This window comes from Notolabrus celidotus, chromosome 8 (assembly GCF_009762535.1).
Source record: "Notolabrus celidotus isolate fNotCel1 chromosome 8, fNotCel1.pri, whole genome shotgun sequence".
Taxonomy (NCBI): domain Eukaryota; kingdom Metazoa; phylum Chordata; class Actinopteri; order Labriformes; family Labridae; genus Notolabrus; species Notolabrus celidotus.
The window spans coordinates 22001915-22020866 of record NC_048279.1 but is presented as its reverse complement, the minus strand read 5'-3'; the positions used below and the strand labels follow the sequence as shown (position 1 = coordinate 22020866).

At 39.7% G+C, this 18952-nt stretch overlaps 3 protein-coding genes across 7 annotated transcripts in view; 2 read left to right on the top strand and 1 right to left on the bottom strand.

Moving 5' to 3' along the window:
• Positions 1-209: 209 nt before the first annotated feature.
• stx5a (syntaxin 5A) lies at positions 210-10470 on the top strand. Of its 4 annotated transcripts, none has more exons than XM_034690368.1 (12): positions 210-307; positions 1406-1626; positions 2783-2853; positions 3179-3234; positions 3337-3407; positions 3514-3630; positions 3926-3982; positions 4076-4157; positions 7118-7204; positions 7345-7448; positions 7571-7692; positions 9121-10470. In XM_034690368.1, exons 2-12 carry the CDS (start codon positions 1564-1566, stop codon positions 9278-9280), a joined length of 990 nt encoding a protein of 329 aa, XP_034546259.1. In that variant the 5' UTR covers positions 210-307; positions 1406-1563; the 3' UTR covers positions 9281-10470. The 4 variants fall into 4 exon arrangements, with proteins under 4 accessions (XP_034546259.1, XP_034546261.1, XP_034546260.1 ...); XM_034690367.1 differs by having other exon boundaries at positions 241-386; positions 9121-9280; XM_034690370.1 differs by lacking the exon at positions 7118-7204 and having other exon boundaries at positions 218-307; positions 9121-10258.
• Positions 10471-10603: 133 nt separating this feature from the next.
• zgc:162144 (RD3 domain-containing protein) lies at positions 10604-18169 on the bottom strand. 2 transcript variants are annotated; one of them, XM_034690372.1, is made up of 3 exons: positions 17575-18169; positions 13039-13346; positions 10604-11901 (listed from the first exon to the last, which is right to left on the bottom strand). In XM_034690372.1, exons 2-3 carry the CDS (start codon positions 13344-13346, stop codon positions 11529-11531), a joined length of 681 nt encoding a protein of 226 aa, XP_034546263.1. In that variant the 5' UTR covers positions 17575-18169; the 3' UTR covers positions 10604-11528. The 2 variants fall into 2 exon arrangements, with proteins under 2 accessions (XP_034546263.1, XP_034546262.1); XM_034690371.1 differs by lacking the exon at positions 17575-18169 and adding an exon at positions 13785-14537.
• Positions 18035-18952, top strand: part of si:dkeyp-115e12.6 (centromere protein F) — a 28837-nt gene continuing 27919 nt past the window's right edge. Inside the window, exon 1 of the mRNA XM_034690366.1 lies at positions 18035-18362. The gene's annotated coding sequence lies outside the window, so the exon portion shown is untranslated. The remainder of the gene's footprint in view (positions 18363-18952) is intronic.

Below are 18952 nucleotides of genomic sequence, written 5' to 3'. Positions count from 1 at the left end.
ACTTACAAATAAAATGAAATCAATACAGTAAAATTAATAAAATAAGTAATAGTGGAAAGAAAAGTTTAGAAAGAAAATTAAACTAATTTTTGAATGATATATCATGTTAGAGTGTATTATAAACATGATGTGGGGCGCCCCCTGGTGGTGGCATGCTGTGCCTGCAGGGATTTTCCAGCCACACTAAAGTAGACGTGGCAAGTGACGTCAATGCCGGAAATGACCCGGATCGGAACTTTAACTCCTGGGTTGATGAGTTTTCACCAGAAACATCGACGGCTCTCCAAATGATGTGATATCGACTGAAGTGAGTTGGAACTGATCGATTTTGGTGTTTTAAGCTGGACTTAATACTACGCGTTTGGTTTATATCGAATCTGATCAAGGTAAAGAAAGATACACGGTTTTGAAAAAAGCCAGATTAGCTCGATGTTAGCCTGTGGTTAGCCGCCGGTCGGGCCCTGATCAGCTGTTTGTCGTGATGGGCGGCCTGTAAACACAGAGATGGTCCAGATTTAGAGCTCATATTATCACTTAGTTCAGCTTCACATTACGCATAAGGAGTTTATTTTGTTATTTATTCGTTAGGTGAAACGGTAAGTGGTTGAATCAGCCTTGAGTCGTGTTGTTTAGTTTAGCAAACGATGCTGTTAGCTAACGGTATTGTACGGTGGCCCTGAAAGACAAAACAAATTAATATTTAAGAAAACATTTTTACATTTTATGAAACAAAATTACTTTAGCAAAACACTTTTACCAAGGTCAAAACTAATTTTAATTTAAGAAAACTAATTTACAAAGTAATAAAAACACAATTTACAAGCGGTGAGGCAATTTTAAAAACAACAGAACACTTTTACCATTCCTGAAACAAATTTACATTCATTTTTTAACAGAAAGGGAATGTACCAAACACCAGAAATGATCTGGTACCAAACGGAGTACCAGTACCAAATGGAGCTCGGTTTGGTTTCTCTCCATCCAAACAAACTAAATGACCCCTCACTCGATCAATCCTGGATCACTTCTGGTGTTTGGTACATTTCCTTTCTGTAAAAATGAAATGTTAATTTGCTTCAGGAATGGTCAAAGTGTTCTGCTGTTTGTAAATTTGTATCACCGCTTGTAAAAGTGTTTTTTGATCTTGTTAATTTGTTTTGGCCTTTGTAAAAGTGTTTTGATTTTGTAATTTTGTTTTCCAAAATGTAAATTTCTCCAACTTTGTAAAAGTGTTTCATCTTTTTTTCTAAATGTGAGTTGTCCTTCAAGGCCACCGTAGTGTCAACTGGTTTAAACGCTTAACTGAGCCGACATGATTACACTGTGTTTTTCATCTCTTATGGATCAAGCTGTCAACAGAGGGACCTAAAGTTTGGTTTGCCACGTCTTATTCCTTTTGCTGCAGACATGTGTGTACATCTGCCCATTAAGGATACCCCACCTTGGATGTGAGTCGGTCACCACTCCTTGAGGTCGTCATATTACTCCATCACACAGTCCAGAAGAGAAGGACCCAACTGTCCCAGGTGGTCATCAGTCTGTTGACCTCCCACCAGCGGCAAGATGACGTGCCGTGACCGGACACTCGAGTTCCAGTCAGCCTGTAAATCTCTCCAGGGCAGACCGGTATGTTGACACAGAGCACCTGTCATTATATTAACAGAAAAAATCCTGTATGTCTAATATTTATCTTCAATTTAATAGTATTTATTTTACCTCTTTTTGATGATAATGTTTAATAACCACGATGGACTTTCATTTTTCTACTTTTGGTTTCCTGTTCTTTCGTTCCTCTTTGTCTAGTTATTAATAGTCATCCTATTACTGCAGATATTTCTCAAGACAAGAACAACAACAAAAAAAGAAACATTATACTTGTTTTCCTTGCTTTAATTTTCAAAGTCTTCTTTATTGTCAAAAACTGCAGTATGCACCAGTCATACAGAGAATTTGATATTGCCATTCTCTCTCAGACCCTAGAACAACGACAACAACAGATAAACATAGGAAATACACACAAGACGAAGAGAATGGATAAAAAAATACCTAGATAGAAAAGATAAGCTAAAGTTAAAGAAGTAGGCTAATAAAGACAATAAAATATGGTTTAAAACAGTGCAAAAAGATTAAATGCAGTGCAATTTAAAAACAGCTTATTTGTCTGGCAAAGTGAGTGTGTGCGTGTCACACACTCTGTTTGGTCAAATTAGGCTCAAATATTTGATAGTGGTGATTTCCTTAAGCTCTGTTAAGATATCCCTTTATCTTAAAAAGCCAGTTGGTAATGAAAAGTAATACCCATAATCAAAAACAATGGTAAAAGGCTGTCAACCATATATGCATGTGTTTTGGCCAATATTTGTTATCACAGAGACGCTGGCGTCAGTAGATATGAGGGGGCTGATGGAAAACAAACACCTGATAAGACAGCTTGAGGAAGCTGCGTGAATGACAATTTTGCCTACGATCATGTTGTTGAAAAACATATTTGACATTAGAATTATTCACTGAAAACATATTTGGATCAGTTTTGCTGAAATATAAGTCATAGTAATCCTACATCATATTGATTATGATCACAAGTTACTGATCCTCGCAGGGATGATATTACTTAGTTTGACCATCAGTCCCAAAGCCTATGTCAATAGATTATTGATTTTATTGGAATGGAAGGAATGTTTTTAATGTTGTGTTGTCATATTTTTTCAGAAACCCCTCAGCCTGTTATTTTTACATGAACCTTTCATCTAATGCCCTTTCTACTTTTTGTCTCCCTTACCAGAATGGAGTGCAGCCCAGCAAACCCGCTCTTAGCGCCCTCAGGCAGCGCAGTGACTTCACAGTTATGGCCAAGTAAGATCCTCAAAGTCATATAAACATTTTCTGAATGTGGTTGTTGAGTTGATTTTCATTGTTGAACTATTTGAATTCAGGCAGTTATACCTGTTCCACCAGTTCTGTATTAAGCGAAGAACACTTAAAATGTTAGATAAGAGACTGTTGACTGATCATTTTGCTTGCATGGCACAAAGTGTACACATACGAAGACACAACATGGAGATAAAAATGTTAATTTTTCTTGCTAAGAATGAAAATAAGTGTTACCCGAATGTACAAGTACCCCTTCTTAAGTTTGTGCAGGACAAAGGGTGCTAAATTATTTTCTGTTTTCTTGTAGGAGAATTGGAAAGGACCTGAGCAATACATTTGCCAAACTGGAAAAGCTCACTATTTGTAAGTATAACTTTAATCAAATAACATAATTTATACTGTTCTTATAATCTGGTGTGTCAAAGTATCTAAAGTTCTGATTTACCTTCTGTTTTGTTGTTTTAGTGGCAAAAAGAAAATCCTTGTTTGACGACAAGGCAGTGGAGATTGAGGAGCTAACTTATATTATTAAACAAGTACGTCAACTCTCTTTTAACATTTCATTAGAATAAATTTGAATTATTTCAAGTAAGCTTTAAAATAAATGTCTAATTATTTTCTCTCCTGTGTTTGTATCTTTAGGACATCAACAGTCTAAACAAACAAATTGCACAGCTGCAGGACTTAGTCAGGTCCCGTGGCGCTCCAGGTGGACGACATATCCAGAGCCACTCTAACACTATAGTAGTGTCATTACAGGTATATTCAGTACTGTCTGGTTCATATCGTGTTGTACATATTGAGTGCACAACTAAGAGATAAATGATAATCCTTATTTTAACGTCCAGGTTTTTAGAAAATGTAGGCAAAAAGTTTTTCAATGTTAGTGTTTGACCAGCAATTGTTTCTTGAGCCTTTCAATCTGTGTAAAGTGGGAAAGAGAACATGTTTGGTATCATTATTTTGGCATTAGAGAATGTTTATACAGTTTTTCACTCAAATGCGTGTTGCTTAATTACACTTTACACTTTGTTGTGTTTACTATTGTCTTCAGTCTAAACTGGCTTCGATGTCCAATGACTTCAAATCAGTCTTAGAAGTCAGAACAGAGGTGAGTGGTGTTTTGGTCTAATCTATCTTTGATGGAAGAAAGTACCTGCTCAGGTGTCACAGCCCTTCATCATTTCTGTTATTTTGTCTGCAGAACCTGAAGCAGCAGCGCAGCAGGAGAGAGCAGTTCTCCCAGCCTCCCGTCTCGTCTTCTCCTCTGATGGCCAACAACTTCAGTAAGTTTACTCACACCTCTGCGTCGCGCTCGTGCTCACTCACTGTGATTTTCACAAGGGTCTCATTTTAAAGTAAAGGCACCAGCAGGTAAACATAGCATGCTGTTTTTGCTACATACAGGTGTGTTCACTCTATGGATACTGTTAGTGGGAAAAGTTTTACCCTGGACATATTCTACCAACTTGAATCCTTCACATAGTTTGAACTTTTTAAATATCAGCAAGCCGCATTGAACTCAATGCTGCGATCAACCTTCAACCCTAAATTGGTTTCATGTGCAGTGTTGCTCAAATTAGGTTGATTAATTGACAAACATGCAGAATAAACTCTAACCTTTAAGATTTAATCCTGATCATGTGCATACTTCTCAAAATTCAAACATTCCACAGTTTTAAAAAGTATCACCTGAAACTTTCCTGTTTTTTATCTATTCATCTAACATGAAAGTTGCTGTGGCTGTTTCCAGAAAGCATTATAGAGTGAACACACCTTCAGATGTTTCTTTGGTCTTGCTTTGTAGCACTTCTGTAATTGTTTGGCTCAATTAAATATCTTGGGAAACAAGACCGAGACAATTTTTTCCTGAACAGGCTGCTTACCAGAGACCCTCTTATATTAGCAGGGGGAGCTTATGGTGCGTTTCTACCAAATGGTCCGGTTTGGTTTAGTATTGTGTGGTACTTTAAGCCCTGATGTTGCTTTCGTTTCAAAAGTGATCTGTACCCTTGGATGTGTCACTCAGAAAGTGTGTTGTCACAGCTTTGGAATAGTTTCATTTTCATTTTGGTGTGTGTGTTAAGATCAAACCGATTACTCTGCTGTTGTAAGCAGGGTTGCAAAGGGGTGGAAAGTTTCTGGTAAATTCCATGGGAAGTTAAGCTGGGGAATTTTGGAAATATTCCAAATTGGAAATTATGGGAATTTATAGGAATTAACTGGGATTGAGGGTAATTTAATGGAAAGGTATCATACCCAAGCATAAATATTTGTATTGTTATAAGCAGACATTCATCCAAGATAATACAATTAAAACAGATGTATTTGTAAGTAGAAATTTATCAAGTGTTAAATATTTTATTGAACTATCAATTCTCTCATTGAAGAAAAAAAACATAAATGTTTAGTTAAATATTATTCATCCCTCCGACCCAACCCATTCAAAAATTGCAATCCCAACAAAGTCCCATTCAAAATGTTAAATGAAAAGAGCCGCTTTCCCTCCAAAAAAGTCCCATTCAACGTGCAAATAAAAAGTGCATGTAGGGGGCGTGGTCTTAGTAGCCCTGCAGTAAGCAGTGTGCTATGTGCATGTGATTGAGGAATAGCATAGATATTTAACTGTACTTGCATGAAATCTGGTTGTTTTAGTCAGGATTATGCTTAAATATATTTTTTCCCCAACTATATTTCAGTTCCCTATTAAGATCCAACCTTCAATTTAGTAAATTCCTGGTTTATTCCCATAAATTCCCATGGAAAGTTTCCAACTTTGAAAATTCCCAGAATTTTGCAACCCTAGTTGTAAGCAGGGTGTGTCATCCTGACCCAAAAATCTAGAGAATCTAGAGAAGGCCATTCTTTTCTACGAGCTGCTCAAGCATTTTGGCCAAAAAAACACAGAACAATGATACATTGCAGTCTGTATTGGCTTTATAATATAGCATGAAAGGATTTCCAGATTGCTTTTAAAAGCACAATCCTGATCTGTTTTATCTGCAGAGAGACTCTCCTTGTTTTCTACAATGCTTGTATTCTGAAGTTGTGCCCAGGACAGTTATTTGGTGAAAGAAATAACATGCATAGCACTTTATTTAAGCCTACAGTGAATTTAGTTAGAAAAAAAAATCATGACATATGTTGGCTGCAGGGAAGCCATGTTAATTATTCATCAGGTTACTAGGAATATTCCGTTTGGTACAATCTCCCTCTCCCTTTGCATCCGTCTCTGTTCCCCTCTGCTCAGGTGGTGTCTGTTTTAAGCAAACATGATTCTCTCCTGACAAGACCAACCTGGGCACCAGTATAACACCTGAAAACATACCCTGACATAAATAGAAACATGCATAAAACAGTCATAACTTATTATGGTTCATAATTTTACTGATCAAATAACATTGGGTTAGGAGAGATATAATCCAGTACGAACTCTCCTCCCCCTTGTTCTCAATCGATTAATGGATTGCAGTGTATTTAGGGTCTGATCGTTACGCTTGGTACCTCAACAGAAGGTTGCCAAAAAGGTAGGACGGTATGGATCAGTTAATTTGGTGCCATTCTGAACTTTTGATAGTGGAAACGCCAACAATTGTGTACTTTTCCACACTGAACTGAACCGCTTGGTGGAAACGCAGCTTAAGAGGCTTTCTGTGCATACATTTACACTGCCAGTAAAATGTTTATAATCATTACAACTAAAACACAATACATATATGATATGAATAATCAGTTGATATCCTGTAAGAAATATATATACTTATAAAATGTAGGTAAATTTAAATAATACATGTAAATGCTATATTATTGAAGATTAGTACAATTGTGTTATTGGAAACTAATTACTCTTTAACATTAGAGAACATGCATTTTAACTGTCCAGGCGTAACATGCTAACCTTTCTGGGGTATTTACCTTTGACTGAGTCATACATTCATGATCAAAGTGTTTACTAGGACTGGATGTTAGATGCAAAGGCTTCCATCTTTGATGGGAACACATTTTTCATAACAGATATTACAAAGAAGAAAAATTGGCTATTTTGTTCTTATCTTCTAGTTTCAGTCTCCTCTTTTTAAGTTTTTCAAATGCACATTAAGCCATAATAGCCATGGATGAACATAAACATTTGGACTGGCAGTGTACTTCTCAAATAGCTGTTGTCATAGTGAACTGCTCGAAATCCTTGTGAATGATTATAACTGTATTTGGTCATCTATAATGCAAAAATTAAAAAATATTTTAGGGAGCCGCAAAAAAGGGGCCCAGGAGCCGCATGCAGCTCGCGAGCAGCGCTATGACTACCAGGGCTATACAACCTCAAATTTAAAAGGTATTTCCCTGGAACGTTTGAATCTCCCAGCGGGTATCACTAGCTACTGTATGTACCCGCTGGAATATTTGCTTTTACCCTCTTGTTCCTCTTGTTGAACATGCGTGTGTGTTTGTCTTTTGCTTGTTGTGTCCCCTCAGAGAGCTCAGTGCTGATGCAGGATGAATCCAAGAGTATGGGGGAAGTAGCCATCAACATGGACTCTCAGACCAATCCCATGCAACTCCAGCTTATTGATGAGCAGGTAGACTGTTGATGTACAGTGTAAAAATGTTTCTTCTTATATGTAAAAAAAAAAAGTGATTCAGTAGGTAATTTATGTGCTCTGATGTTTCAATTGTTGATATCCTGGTTGTGTCTTCACAGGATTCGTACATCCAGAGCCGTGCAGACACCATGCAGAACATTGAGAGCACCATAGTTGAACTGGGCTCTATATTCCAGCAGCTGGCACACATGGTCAAAGAGCAGGAGGAGACCATCCAGAGGTAAGAGGGAGCTAAAAATGGAAGAAATAAGGAGAAAAAGAGAGACCAGTTCACTTTGGAGAATGGAATGTAATGTAAATGAAAAAACACACAGCTTAAGCTGGACTTTCTTAAACTAGCACAGATTTAAGAACAAAGAGAAGCAGCCCACCTGTTAAAACACCCTTCATCCCTACACCTTGTCAGCCCTCCAAGTAATGTGTTTTGTATTTGTGCATAAACCTCAATCTTGAACAAAAGAAGGGGGGGTTATTGGTGATTTTGTGCTAAAAGGAGCAGAAGCAGTGACTCCCCAGTCTTTTTAGGACCTTGATGTTACCAAACTGGCCCAATCTCAATGTCAACCCTCAAGCACTCACTGAATTTGAGGCACGTTCCTGCTAAGTCTGTGAGGGCTTAAGGCTGTGCCACTGTCAAATCATAAAGCTTGTGAGGGATCTCTCAGACTTTTTGAGCCCTTTATGCCCCCTTTCTGTAAGTGGGCATTTTTGCATACTTAGCGTAAGGGAATTACCCAGAGCTCCTAGCATTGTGATGTGAAACACGGGATTCCCAGGGGAAGCCCGCGAGCATGGAAAGGTAAACAATTGCTGTAACATTAAATTTAAAAAAGCACTACAGTAAAAAAGAAGCATGAAAGTTTCAATGAAATTTACAGATAAAAAAGTTTGCCTGTGAGTATAAATATAGAAAACAGCCTTAATCTATTTATCTTCACACAGATGGGTATACAGTATAATTTATTTAAAATCATTATATAGCCTATTCATACATTATAAATTGTGTGGTTAAGCAGTCTGTATCGTAAGAGCCTGGATCACATGGCAGTCAGTCATCCCTTAAGCGCCTTGAATTTGAGGAAAGTAAAAATTGTGAGCTAAGGTGAGCTTCATGACGTCATGCAAGTCACATGCAAAGTCTCAAAGTGCTGTCCCATTCCAGTTCATCTGCTTTGAGCTCTTACAGCCTCCTGCCCTCAAGCACTTTCCAGCTGACGTCAATTAAGTCAAGAAGGGCTCAGAGTTTAGGGAGGACATTGAGATTGGGCCCCTGACTCTAGAAAGTAGTAGCTCTGACAAAACCCCTTAAAACCTCAAACGTCTTACCTTTTATCCTCTGTGCGTTGTACAGATTAAACACACTATGTGTACTGTGCTGAACAGTCAGCTTTAGGGATGCTAGCTGGCAAGTTTTGTTAGCTTCTGGTGCATACAGCCTAGTTGCTTCTTGAAGTTTCCAGCTTTATGCTAAGCTAACTGGCTTCAGCTTCATACCATATACCATATATCCAAGTACATTCATGTGAGTGGTATTAATCCTCTTTATTACTTTCAGAAATTAAGATAACTCAAGAGAAAATTGACTTTAGGTAGCATTATCACCCATTTTACATCATGTCAGTGATCCTCATGCTTCTTATTCTCACAGGATTGATGCCAACGTCGAGGACACCCAGCTGAACGTAGAGGCTGCCCACACTGAGATCCTCAAATACTTCCAGTCAGTCTCATCCAATCGTTGGTTGATGATCAAGATATTTCTCGTCCTGGTCGTCTTCTTCATTGTCTTTGTGGTTTTCTTCGCTTAACGTAAAGAGGAGCAGCTGAGTGGAGGGAAAAAGCACACAGCAAAGGGAATTTATGCTGAAACTGGATTACGAAGACATGTCCAGCCAACATGTGTGAAAATATTTGAAGGAGGCTTCTCTGACAACGTGATGGTTTGATTAAGGCTTGGGAGACTTTCTGATTAATACAGACTCTTGGGTTGGTCCTGAGCCACAGACTCTAAATATTAACTCGACTATTCAGAGAAGAATGAAGATGTCGAACTCTGTTCAATGAAAGAATAAATTATCTTAAGTCCCCACTTTGTATAGAGAGCAAAAAAACTGCTCTGTATTGTACCTTGACCTAATATTCATAAACATTTAATCAAAATGGCTAATTTTATGGTTTGATTCTGCAAACTGTCTTTTTAGTTTTGGTTTATTTTTTCTTGTTCACCCCCTTTACCACAGGTCATTCATTATTATAAATATTATTTCAAAGCCAAACGACAGACCTGGAGTTTATTATGAGGTAATTTTTCTCCTTTGTTTTCTTGCTTTTAACTGAAGAGCATGACTGTCACCTGTTTCAACAGTTCTCCTGTAACACCATTTAGTAATGATGTGAAATATTTTTTATTCAGACATGTTCTGTTCTGCTTTCAAAGTTTTTTTTTTGCCAAATGGGTACTTTTATCAAACGATGACTCAATGAATAAACACTGGTTTGGGTCCAGCATTACCAAAAGGCTGCAGCAGCCAGCTGAAGGGAGGTTTGCTGAAATAATCCAGGCTTTATCTGTAAGAGAGGTCGATGATAACCTACTTAACCACACTATTGTAAATGAAACTGTTGGGTTGAACGGTTAAAATATAACTTAGTTTGGCCACAACTTATGAGTCAAGTATCTGAACAGGCTCCAGGTTTGACATCAGAGCTGATGAAGGGGTTGGGCTGGTTGAGTGACTCAGTCAGCCAGATTCCCTGGAAGTGTCTGGTTGTTTGTCACTGTTGTAGTTATTAACCACATCTTCTTCTGTCCAATTTACTGGATGTTATTTAAATGACTACAGTTTTTTAAGGAGAAATACTTCTTTTCCTATCTTTTCCTGCATCTGTTTTTTTTTTTTAGCCAAATGCCTTGACTTAATTGTATAAAGTGCAAATAGTGAAAATGATGTATTGATAAGAAAGTGCATATTAATAAAATATCGATGGGCTACTGGAATTCAAGGTTGAGATTGTCTGGGATAAGAGGATTAGTCGGCAGTGATATAATTAGCCGTGCTTGGCTGAGGGCTAAGTCTAGTCAACAGTGAAGTGCTAAGCTGATGCTGTGATGAAGTGGACAGACACAGTACAAAGATGATATTCATTTATTTCAGATTTAAGCCAAATTAACTGATAAAGATCAATTTTTGTAGAAAAGCTTCACCGGACATTATGCTTGAGAAATATACACTTAACAGACATCAGTTGGCCACAATACAAGCATACATTACATCTCAGCTGGTTCACAACCACAACTTAATACTAATACAATCAAAACAAAGACAACTTTGTGCCAACAAATGGAAGATTTTACATGTTCCTCTCTGCTCATCATTTTCCCTGTAGAAAATAGGAGTTCATGTGATTTACTTATTGGGTAGATTAAAGCTATATGATCTGAAGTCTAAGCTTTTATATACACAGATTTAGCTTAACCTCCCCATCTTATGCAAAGCACAGTTGTCTCGTCTGTCATACAACGTGCCTTTTAAAGGGACAATTTATAAGATGTCATCAGGAACTGTTCTACAGAAAGTCCTTGTAGAGTATTTTAGCAAGCAGACCAGCTGAATGGAGAGTGAAGCTGGTTGGTTGGTTTGGTGGTCCACCACTTTCCTTCAGAACAAAAGGTTTGAAAACCTACTAGATGGAATCATCAAGTGTTCAGATATTCATGCCTCCAAGAGCTTCTATTTTTATGACTTGTCTGATAACTCATCAGCACATCGAATGGGTTTCAATGCATCTTAAACCAAAACAATGGTGCTAGCATGGCTGACTAACGACTCGGTTCATAAACTATATAATGGGTTTCTAGAGAGTCAAGAAATCACTCCAAGCCAGCTCTCTAGAGTTTTCTTCTCACCATAAAAAGAGAATATCCAAATAATTATTTTTAAAATGTTGTTCTTTCCCATTTTGATTGATGTTTTACTACCTGCCCTCCTTCCACTCACTCCATCCTTATTCTATCCCCTCTGTGTTGTCCCCCTCACTCCTTTGCCCTTGTGTCTCTCACCCCTGGGCACTCTGCTCCACAGGACTGATCTCTGGCATACTCTTACTCCGTCCCCTCCTTGCCCTGGCCTTGATGGCTTCCTCTTCCCCTTCTCCATCCTCCTCATCATCTATCCAATCCACCTCCTGCTGCAGGTTCCCCCTGGAGCCTTGAATACCGCTGCCCTTGAAGAACTGCCCTGTGCGGAACTTGGTGCGGAAAGTAATGAAAGAAAGGCTCTTGCTGCGTTGCTGCTTTTCATAAATGTCGTCCTGCATCTGCAGGTCATCGTTTCCGTTCACCTCATCCACACACTCACGTAAAACTGAACGAAACAGCCGAGGCACCTCGTGGACCTCAGATTCCATCTGCGACACCAATCTCCTGAACCTGCAGTGAAAGCAATTACTGATTAACTGTGCCCCAGGTAGAATAGCTACAAAGAGCACACTGGAAACTAGTACAACTTATAATTAGCACTGCTGCTCTGCGAAGGATCTTTAGGAAGCAAAAGTTTATTCTTGTTGTGTTTGGCTGACCAACAATCCAAACACAATAGGTAACCAGTTTACTCTCAAAGAAGACTGAGGAAAAGAGAACTGACATAAACAGGTATTTTTACCTGAAACTTTTCATCTGTCATCAACATTGTGTCTACTGTTACAATAATTCCAAATCTAGACCTGTGTAAATGTAAAAGTAAAGTTTCCAGGGTTCGAATTCCCACACCTTGATATTTAATTGGCAATGCCTGGTACCACCCCAAAATTATATAGTATGATTGTTTATTTCCCTTGACAGAGGCAGGACTTATGTTAAAATGAACTAGTTGGACTCTGCAGCAACAGGCTGCTAGCTTTACAACACTTCAATGTTGCACATTTCCTTTTTTACAGCTTCTTCTATTCAAGTTCTTGCAGAATTAAACTTAGACGATATGTATGTTGCCACTCTGTTGGGTTGCTTTTAACCCTCCTGTTATGTTTGTTTCTTAGGGACAGCAATATTGTTCCCGGGTCAACTTGACCCGGGGTATAATTAATTACCCAAAAGTGTCAGAACCATAGACTGTATTAAGATGGATGTAGGATCCGTGACATCACCCATCTGTTTCTGAAGCAATGTTTTGGGGCCAATCGTCGGCGGCAGCCATATTGCTGCTGTCAAGCGATTGTGACGTAAAGAGGCAGGCTTTGAGCCTCCTAGCCAACAGCTACAGTGTTCCCGCCTGTCAATCAAGTCAGCTGTGCCTCTCATTGGAAGACTCCTAATCTCAATATCTTCGTTAGAAAAAAATACAGTGTGTGCTGATCGAATTAAAGTTAAATTATATGTTGTCTAATAAAGAAAGAATTTGGACCAAATCATTTGGTAATAGGAGCTTGGTAATAATTTCATTGAAACTTTCAGGTCTCTGTTCTGTTTCTTATTCACTATCTGTGCTCCTGGTTCACGCTTCAACTGTATAGTTAAACCTCTCCCTGCCTCCTTCACACGTCTCCTTGTCTGACCTGCAGTCTCTCTCACCTGACAATCACAGGGCCACACTGTGCAGGAGGGATCTTGGAACAGAGGTCCTGCAGTTCTAGCAGGTCATTGGGTGTCAGCTGATAGGGCTGTTGGGTTGGGGTGTTAGCCAGCCAGCTGTAATCCGCTGTGGAGGAGGAGCTGCGACGGCGACGCCTGCCCTCAGTGGCCCTCTCCAGACGGATGCGTTCAGTGCGTTTCACCATGGCCCCCAACTCCAACATTAGAGTATTGGTAACTAATTCTTCACTGCTGCGCTGACCCGGGACTTTGGGCTCAAGAGAGAAGACAGCAGACCAAGGAAACATCTGGAAAAGACGGACATTAGTTTAGAGAGTAACGTCATACTTCAGAGAAGAAAATGAAACACATTTTCTGTATGAGAGGCTGTGGCATTTATAAAATCTCACTCAACGATAGAGGTTTAGTCTTCAAAATATTGTACAAATCGTAAGGACAATTTGACCACTACGAGAACACCTTCTGCCATTTGAGGATGATTTATTTTATCATATTAATTTAAGGATTTAATCATTTTTACCTTAAAAATGTAAGAGAATTTGAGCTTCCATACTCAGAGCAAAACTTCTAAACTACTGCAGTGAAGGCTTTCAGAGTGAAATATGACTCATATAGGACACAAATTAAACCCCAATCTCATGACTAGTACGAACCAGCTTCTCATAGCAGGACTAGCATTATTTATGGTGCTGAATGCTCTCATCAAGGCTTGATGGCTGTCTTACCTTTAAGAAACTGTGATCTCAGAGCTTCTTTTTGACAGAAATCCACCTGTTACTGAGTGAAGCCTCTGTTAGCAGCCAGATGAACAGCAGGCCTCCATGAAGGACAAAACTCCTCCAACTCCAGCTACCTGACTGCCTGCTACCTGTGACGGTCCCTGGCAGACAAGCACTGTACCTTTGTGAAGAGCGGAGTGTGTGTGTGTGTGTGTGTGTGAGTTTGGGATTGAGAATAAATGTAATCCTGTATTAATAAAGAGCAAGTGACGAGGAGGGCTTACCCCACACCTGTGCAGGAGTGTGTTTGTTACAGAGTTCAGGTAAGGTGTTTACATAACGGTATCGTGTGTAGATGGCTAATGAAGCTACAAATCATATTTATCCTGAACGTTTGTTCCTGTTTTATTTGTTTTGATGCCACAGGTAAATCTGTAAAAGTTGTTTAAGCTCAGTGTCACAATCAGGCTCGGCACTATCTCTCTTAAAGCCACTTCCACAGCGTCTGACCGTGATGTCCCTATGTAAATATGACATTTTGTCCAGAACACCTACTGGATTTTTAATACCGGGTATTTTTAAAAATAACGTAGTGTTTGTCTGAAAATGGTCTCCCAGTTTGCAGACTCTAATCCTGCAGGGACATCAGTTATTACAGACTGTCATGGCAAACATTACATTTAGATTACATAACTATAATCGCTCTCTCCCACACTTATACACTCTCTGTTTGTCCCAATAGCAGGGAAGTTTCTGGGTTTCCACAGCACTCAGCACTGAGACAACAAATCCCAGATTATATACAAATCCAGAGCCTGCTGAAATGAGTGGTTGTAATGACTGTTATAATCTAATTACAGGTGGCTACAGTGGATGCTGGTACTACTGTAACTAGACAGGAATGGGTGTGTTACTGTGCTCAGTGAACTTTATTGAACTGAATAGTTTGAGTAAAAAAATAGTATTACTAAAATTATACTGTAAAAATGTTGAAAAGGCCAACGAAGATAGTAGAATGAATGGATACATATGCATAGATTGGCCGATAAAGAATGCCCCTAGTGTACGGCCCAGAACTGTGGTATAAGGCCCCAAAAGGCGAATGAAGGTATGGGTGATATGGTGCTGAGCGCATATTTTTTGCATAGCATTGTAAACTTAGGCCTGAGCAGGAGCATGAAAATAAATAGGGGTAGATAGGGATCTAAGTATTGAGCCTTGAGGTAGATGACTGGAGACTGATGGGGACAAAAAGATAGAACTAGAAGAGAGCAGTCCCATTGAGGCCAAAGTAATCAGAGAGGCACTGGAGGGTGATGTGAGGGTTACAGCATTGGAGGTTGCAGAATGGTCAAAGACGATGAGAATCCTGACATGGCCCAAGCTAGTAGTTATAAGGAGGTAATTTGAAGTCCAGGCAACAGTACCCACACTACATTCATTAGGATAAATAAATAAAGCGCTCTGTTGAGGTTCTCCAATTTACAACAAACAATACAGCAGAAACTACAGCATCGACAGCCTAAAGAGGGTTGAATAGTTCAAAAGAATATTGATGTGTTAAAGGTGCTGTTGGTAGTCACAGAGTAAACATCTGTTGAGAGAGAGGGACTTCAAATGTCAACACTATCCCTCCCAACCAGATTTCCTCTTAGCCCCCAAACACAGATCGGCGTGTGCAGTCATGATAGTGCCAGACTCATAACCAATCGGAGGACTGTGGTGGAAAATTATTGTATAAACTGTTGTGCCTTGTGTTCCTCTGTGCTTCTGTAAGACTGATAGAAACTGTTGCAGATACAGTTCTCCAAGGTCTACACAGAAGGCTTTTAGCTTGATAAGAAGTAAGATCTCCTGTATTCCCATAACTCCTTCTTTTGTGATGACGTATTATGGTGGTAAATTAATAAACTGTTGCTTTCTGTTTCTCTGTGCTTCTGTAAGAAACTGATAGGAACTGTTGCACGTGCAGTTCTCCAAGGTCGTACACAGAAGGCTTTTGTTTGATACAGATTCTGTATTCTACCCATAAATGATCTTTGTTAGACCAAAGGATGTTACCTTTTTTGGAAGAAGCTTCCTGTCAATGTACCACACCTATTTTGAATCTTTTCTATATACTGTTTGAACTCACATTTCTGGGGGCAGAAGACATCTGACTTCCACTGAGTGAAGTTCACTTGTTTTCTCCCTCTTTGCAAAAAGTACTGATAATAAAACTTGACAAAAGACAATCATTTGTCTCTCCATGAGTTTATTTCATCTATCACGCTGACATCATAGCCTGAACAAGAAATTGCCATCACAGGACGTAGTAGGGGCCGCCCCTTAACCAATCAGGACAGAGGATTGGAGATTAGCTATGATTGGTTCATCATAACGGGAACGAGGGGAATAATAACATTGCTTGATACAAAGGCACTGGCAAAAGGTGAGATTTCGCAATAGTCTCAAATTACTTCACTTACCAATGAGTACCGATAGGCATTATGACCTTTTCTCCAAACCCAGCAGAAAAAAACAACGTTTTTTAAACCATTTCTATCAACAGCAGCTTTAAGTAAAGGGTTTGTTGTTGCTGTAACAACTTGGTCATTCTGTGACATGATAGCTGAAATTGGCAATAGTTTTTTCTTCTTATAAAAACTTAGGCTACTTTGTTATACTACCTAAACCTCCCTACTCTGGTTAATTATACAAGTTTTCCAATGAGAGGCACAGCTGACTTGATTGACAGGCGGGAACACTGTAGCTGTTGGCTAGGAGGCTCAAAGTCCGCCTCTTTACGTCACAATCGCTCGACAGAAGCAACATGGCTGCAACCGCCGATTGGCCTCAAAACATTGCTTCAGAAACAGATGAGTGACGTCACGGATACTACGTCCATACTTTAAACAGTCTATGGTTGGTAGTCCTGATATAAACATCAGTTTGGAGAGAGATTTCGAATGTCAACACTACCTCACCAGATTTCCCCGACTTCTTGTGCTTGTTCTATGAGGAAGTAGTGCCGGCTTCCCAGCCAATCAGGACAACCTAGTAGGGGCTGCCACTCGACCAACTGGGACAAAGGGTCCAAGAGTAGCTCTGATTGGTTCGTGATAACGGGAACATAGGGGAATAATAACATTGCTTGATACAGAGGCATTGAAAAACACAGAGATTTGGCCATAATCTGAAAATTACTTCAATTGCTGATGAGTACCGATGGGTATTCTGACATTTTTTCCAAACCCAGCAGAAAAAAAAGAATAGTTTTTTACCCCATTCCTACCAACTGCACCTTTAATTAAAACCGCAAGCAGATATGTGCGGGCCTTCGTACAAGCACCGCCTGATGTGTGCCACCATTTGATGTGCGACACCGCCTGATGTGCAGCAGGCAATGCTGTGCTGCACTTCAGAGGCCTATAGGTTGAAACTGTGAGGATACTTGTGCAGTTATCAGCATAGTTTACATTGCAGTACTGTCTGTCACCAGTAGGTGGTGCTGTGACTTTAATTGCGTTCTGAAGGATTGTTCATGTTACAACGTTACAATGTTATAATGTCATTTAGCAAGAACAACACAACCAAAGATCTAGATAAGAGGAAACAAGATCAGTACGAGTAACAAAGTGCCTCGAGTCCATTTGGGTGCAGGTACTGCCAAGCAGTGTAAGGGCAATGCACAACAGTAAATAAGGATTTAAAAAAAAAAAAATAAGGAACATCTACAATGAGGCAACCAAACCATTTCATCACAGATCATGATAGAAAGAGTTGTGATAGTTTGACGGTTCCCCTACATACGTACCCGCAAATCACCAAAATCGGGCCTTCACCTTAAATTTGTGCACTTCCTGTTGGGTTAAGACCATGACAATAATAGACTTTTTTTTAGTCTTGACATGATAGATATGCAAAAAAATGTCATGCATGTAGGTCTTTCCCAGTGACGGATCTGATTTTCATGGGTGTAGGGGACGCTGTAGAGCGAATTTTGAGAAACGAACAACAGAATATGAGAATTTCTCTTGAGGCTGAATTTTGGGCAAAGTTTCGTGAGTTTTGGACCACGTTGAGGGGAGCAAATTTGGGGTACAAGAGGCAGAAGAAATAGAGAATAGTAATAATCCTTAGGGTTACAAGAGGGCCTTCGCTGACCTTGCCGGTGCTCGAGCCCTAATTAAACATTACAAAATACACCTGGTCCCATTACTGGTCTACATTTGACTGTCAGCAGTGTTTGTGTGTTTGTAATGATGTATTTTGTCGCTAGAGGTCATCAGAGGCTCACACCGCCGCGAGGACTTTTCCCAAACATTCCCCCGCTACGTGACGTCATCCACCACTGCTCCGCCTCGTGCCACAACGACTCTGCTTGTTTGCCTGACAGCTGCACGAGACGCGCGGCGTATTGTCTCTGTATTCGGACCATAGATTGGGACTGTCAGCTGGTGTCAGTCGGTACCTTCGGTTCCGTTGAAGACGACCTTCAACCCGGTGAAGAGAAGCGGAGGACCGGAGACTGTCGGTCCTGTCAAACAGCTGTGTGAGCCTCTCTGGAGGAGGCTCGCGCTCTTTGTAACTCTAAAGTGAATGGTGAGTAGAGAGTGGGGTTAGCTTGTAGCATCACTGCTAGGAGAGTTGTCAGTCGTTGGTCGCTGATGGGAACAGACACTAACAGCCAAAAGAAAGTCTCAACTGATACAATTCAATCTGGATTAACTGACAGTAGGTGTTCACGGTACTACAAAATACAGAGGTTTGTTCTTCGATAGTTATCTGTTGTTCTGCTCCGACCTCGTGACCACACATTGTTACAGCACAGGCCAGCCGGGGTCCCACTAATGTCTGCTCCTTATACAGTCTATGGTCTGCCCCTTCCTTCATCAGCCAAACCAGGCTGCTGTGAGATACTTCACGAACTCTGATGAAAGAGGGACGATGAGCATCTCTCTGTTGTCTTGTTCGAGACGAGGGACTCTAGTTATCATTTTACAAGAGCTGGTGTATCAATATATAGAAAATAGAAATAACCCTAAAACATGTTATCAGAAAGATGTTTTTGTTCATTAAGATATCAACAGTGTCAAGTAGATAGTAATCTTAACTACAATGGATATGTTATTCTATGTTTTTTGTCATTCAACTTTTTATTGCATTTTCCAGTATTTCTTTGTTCACTACAA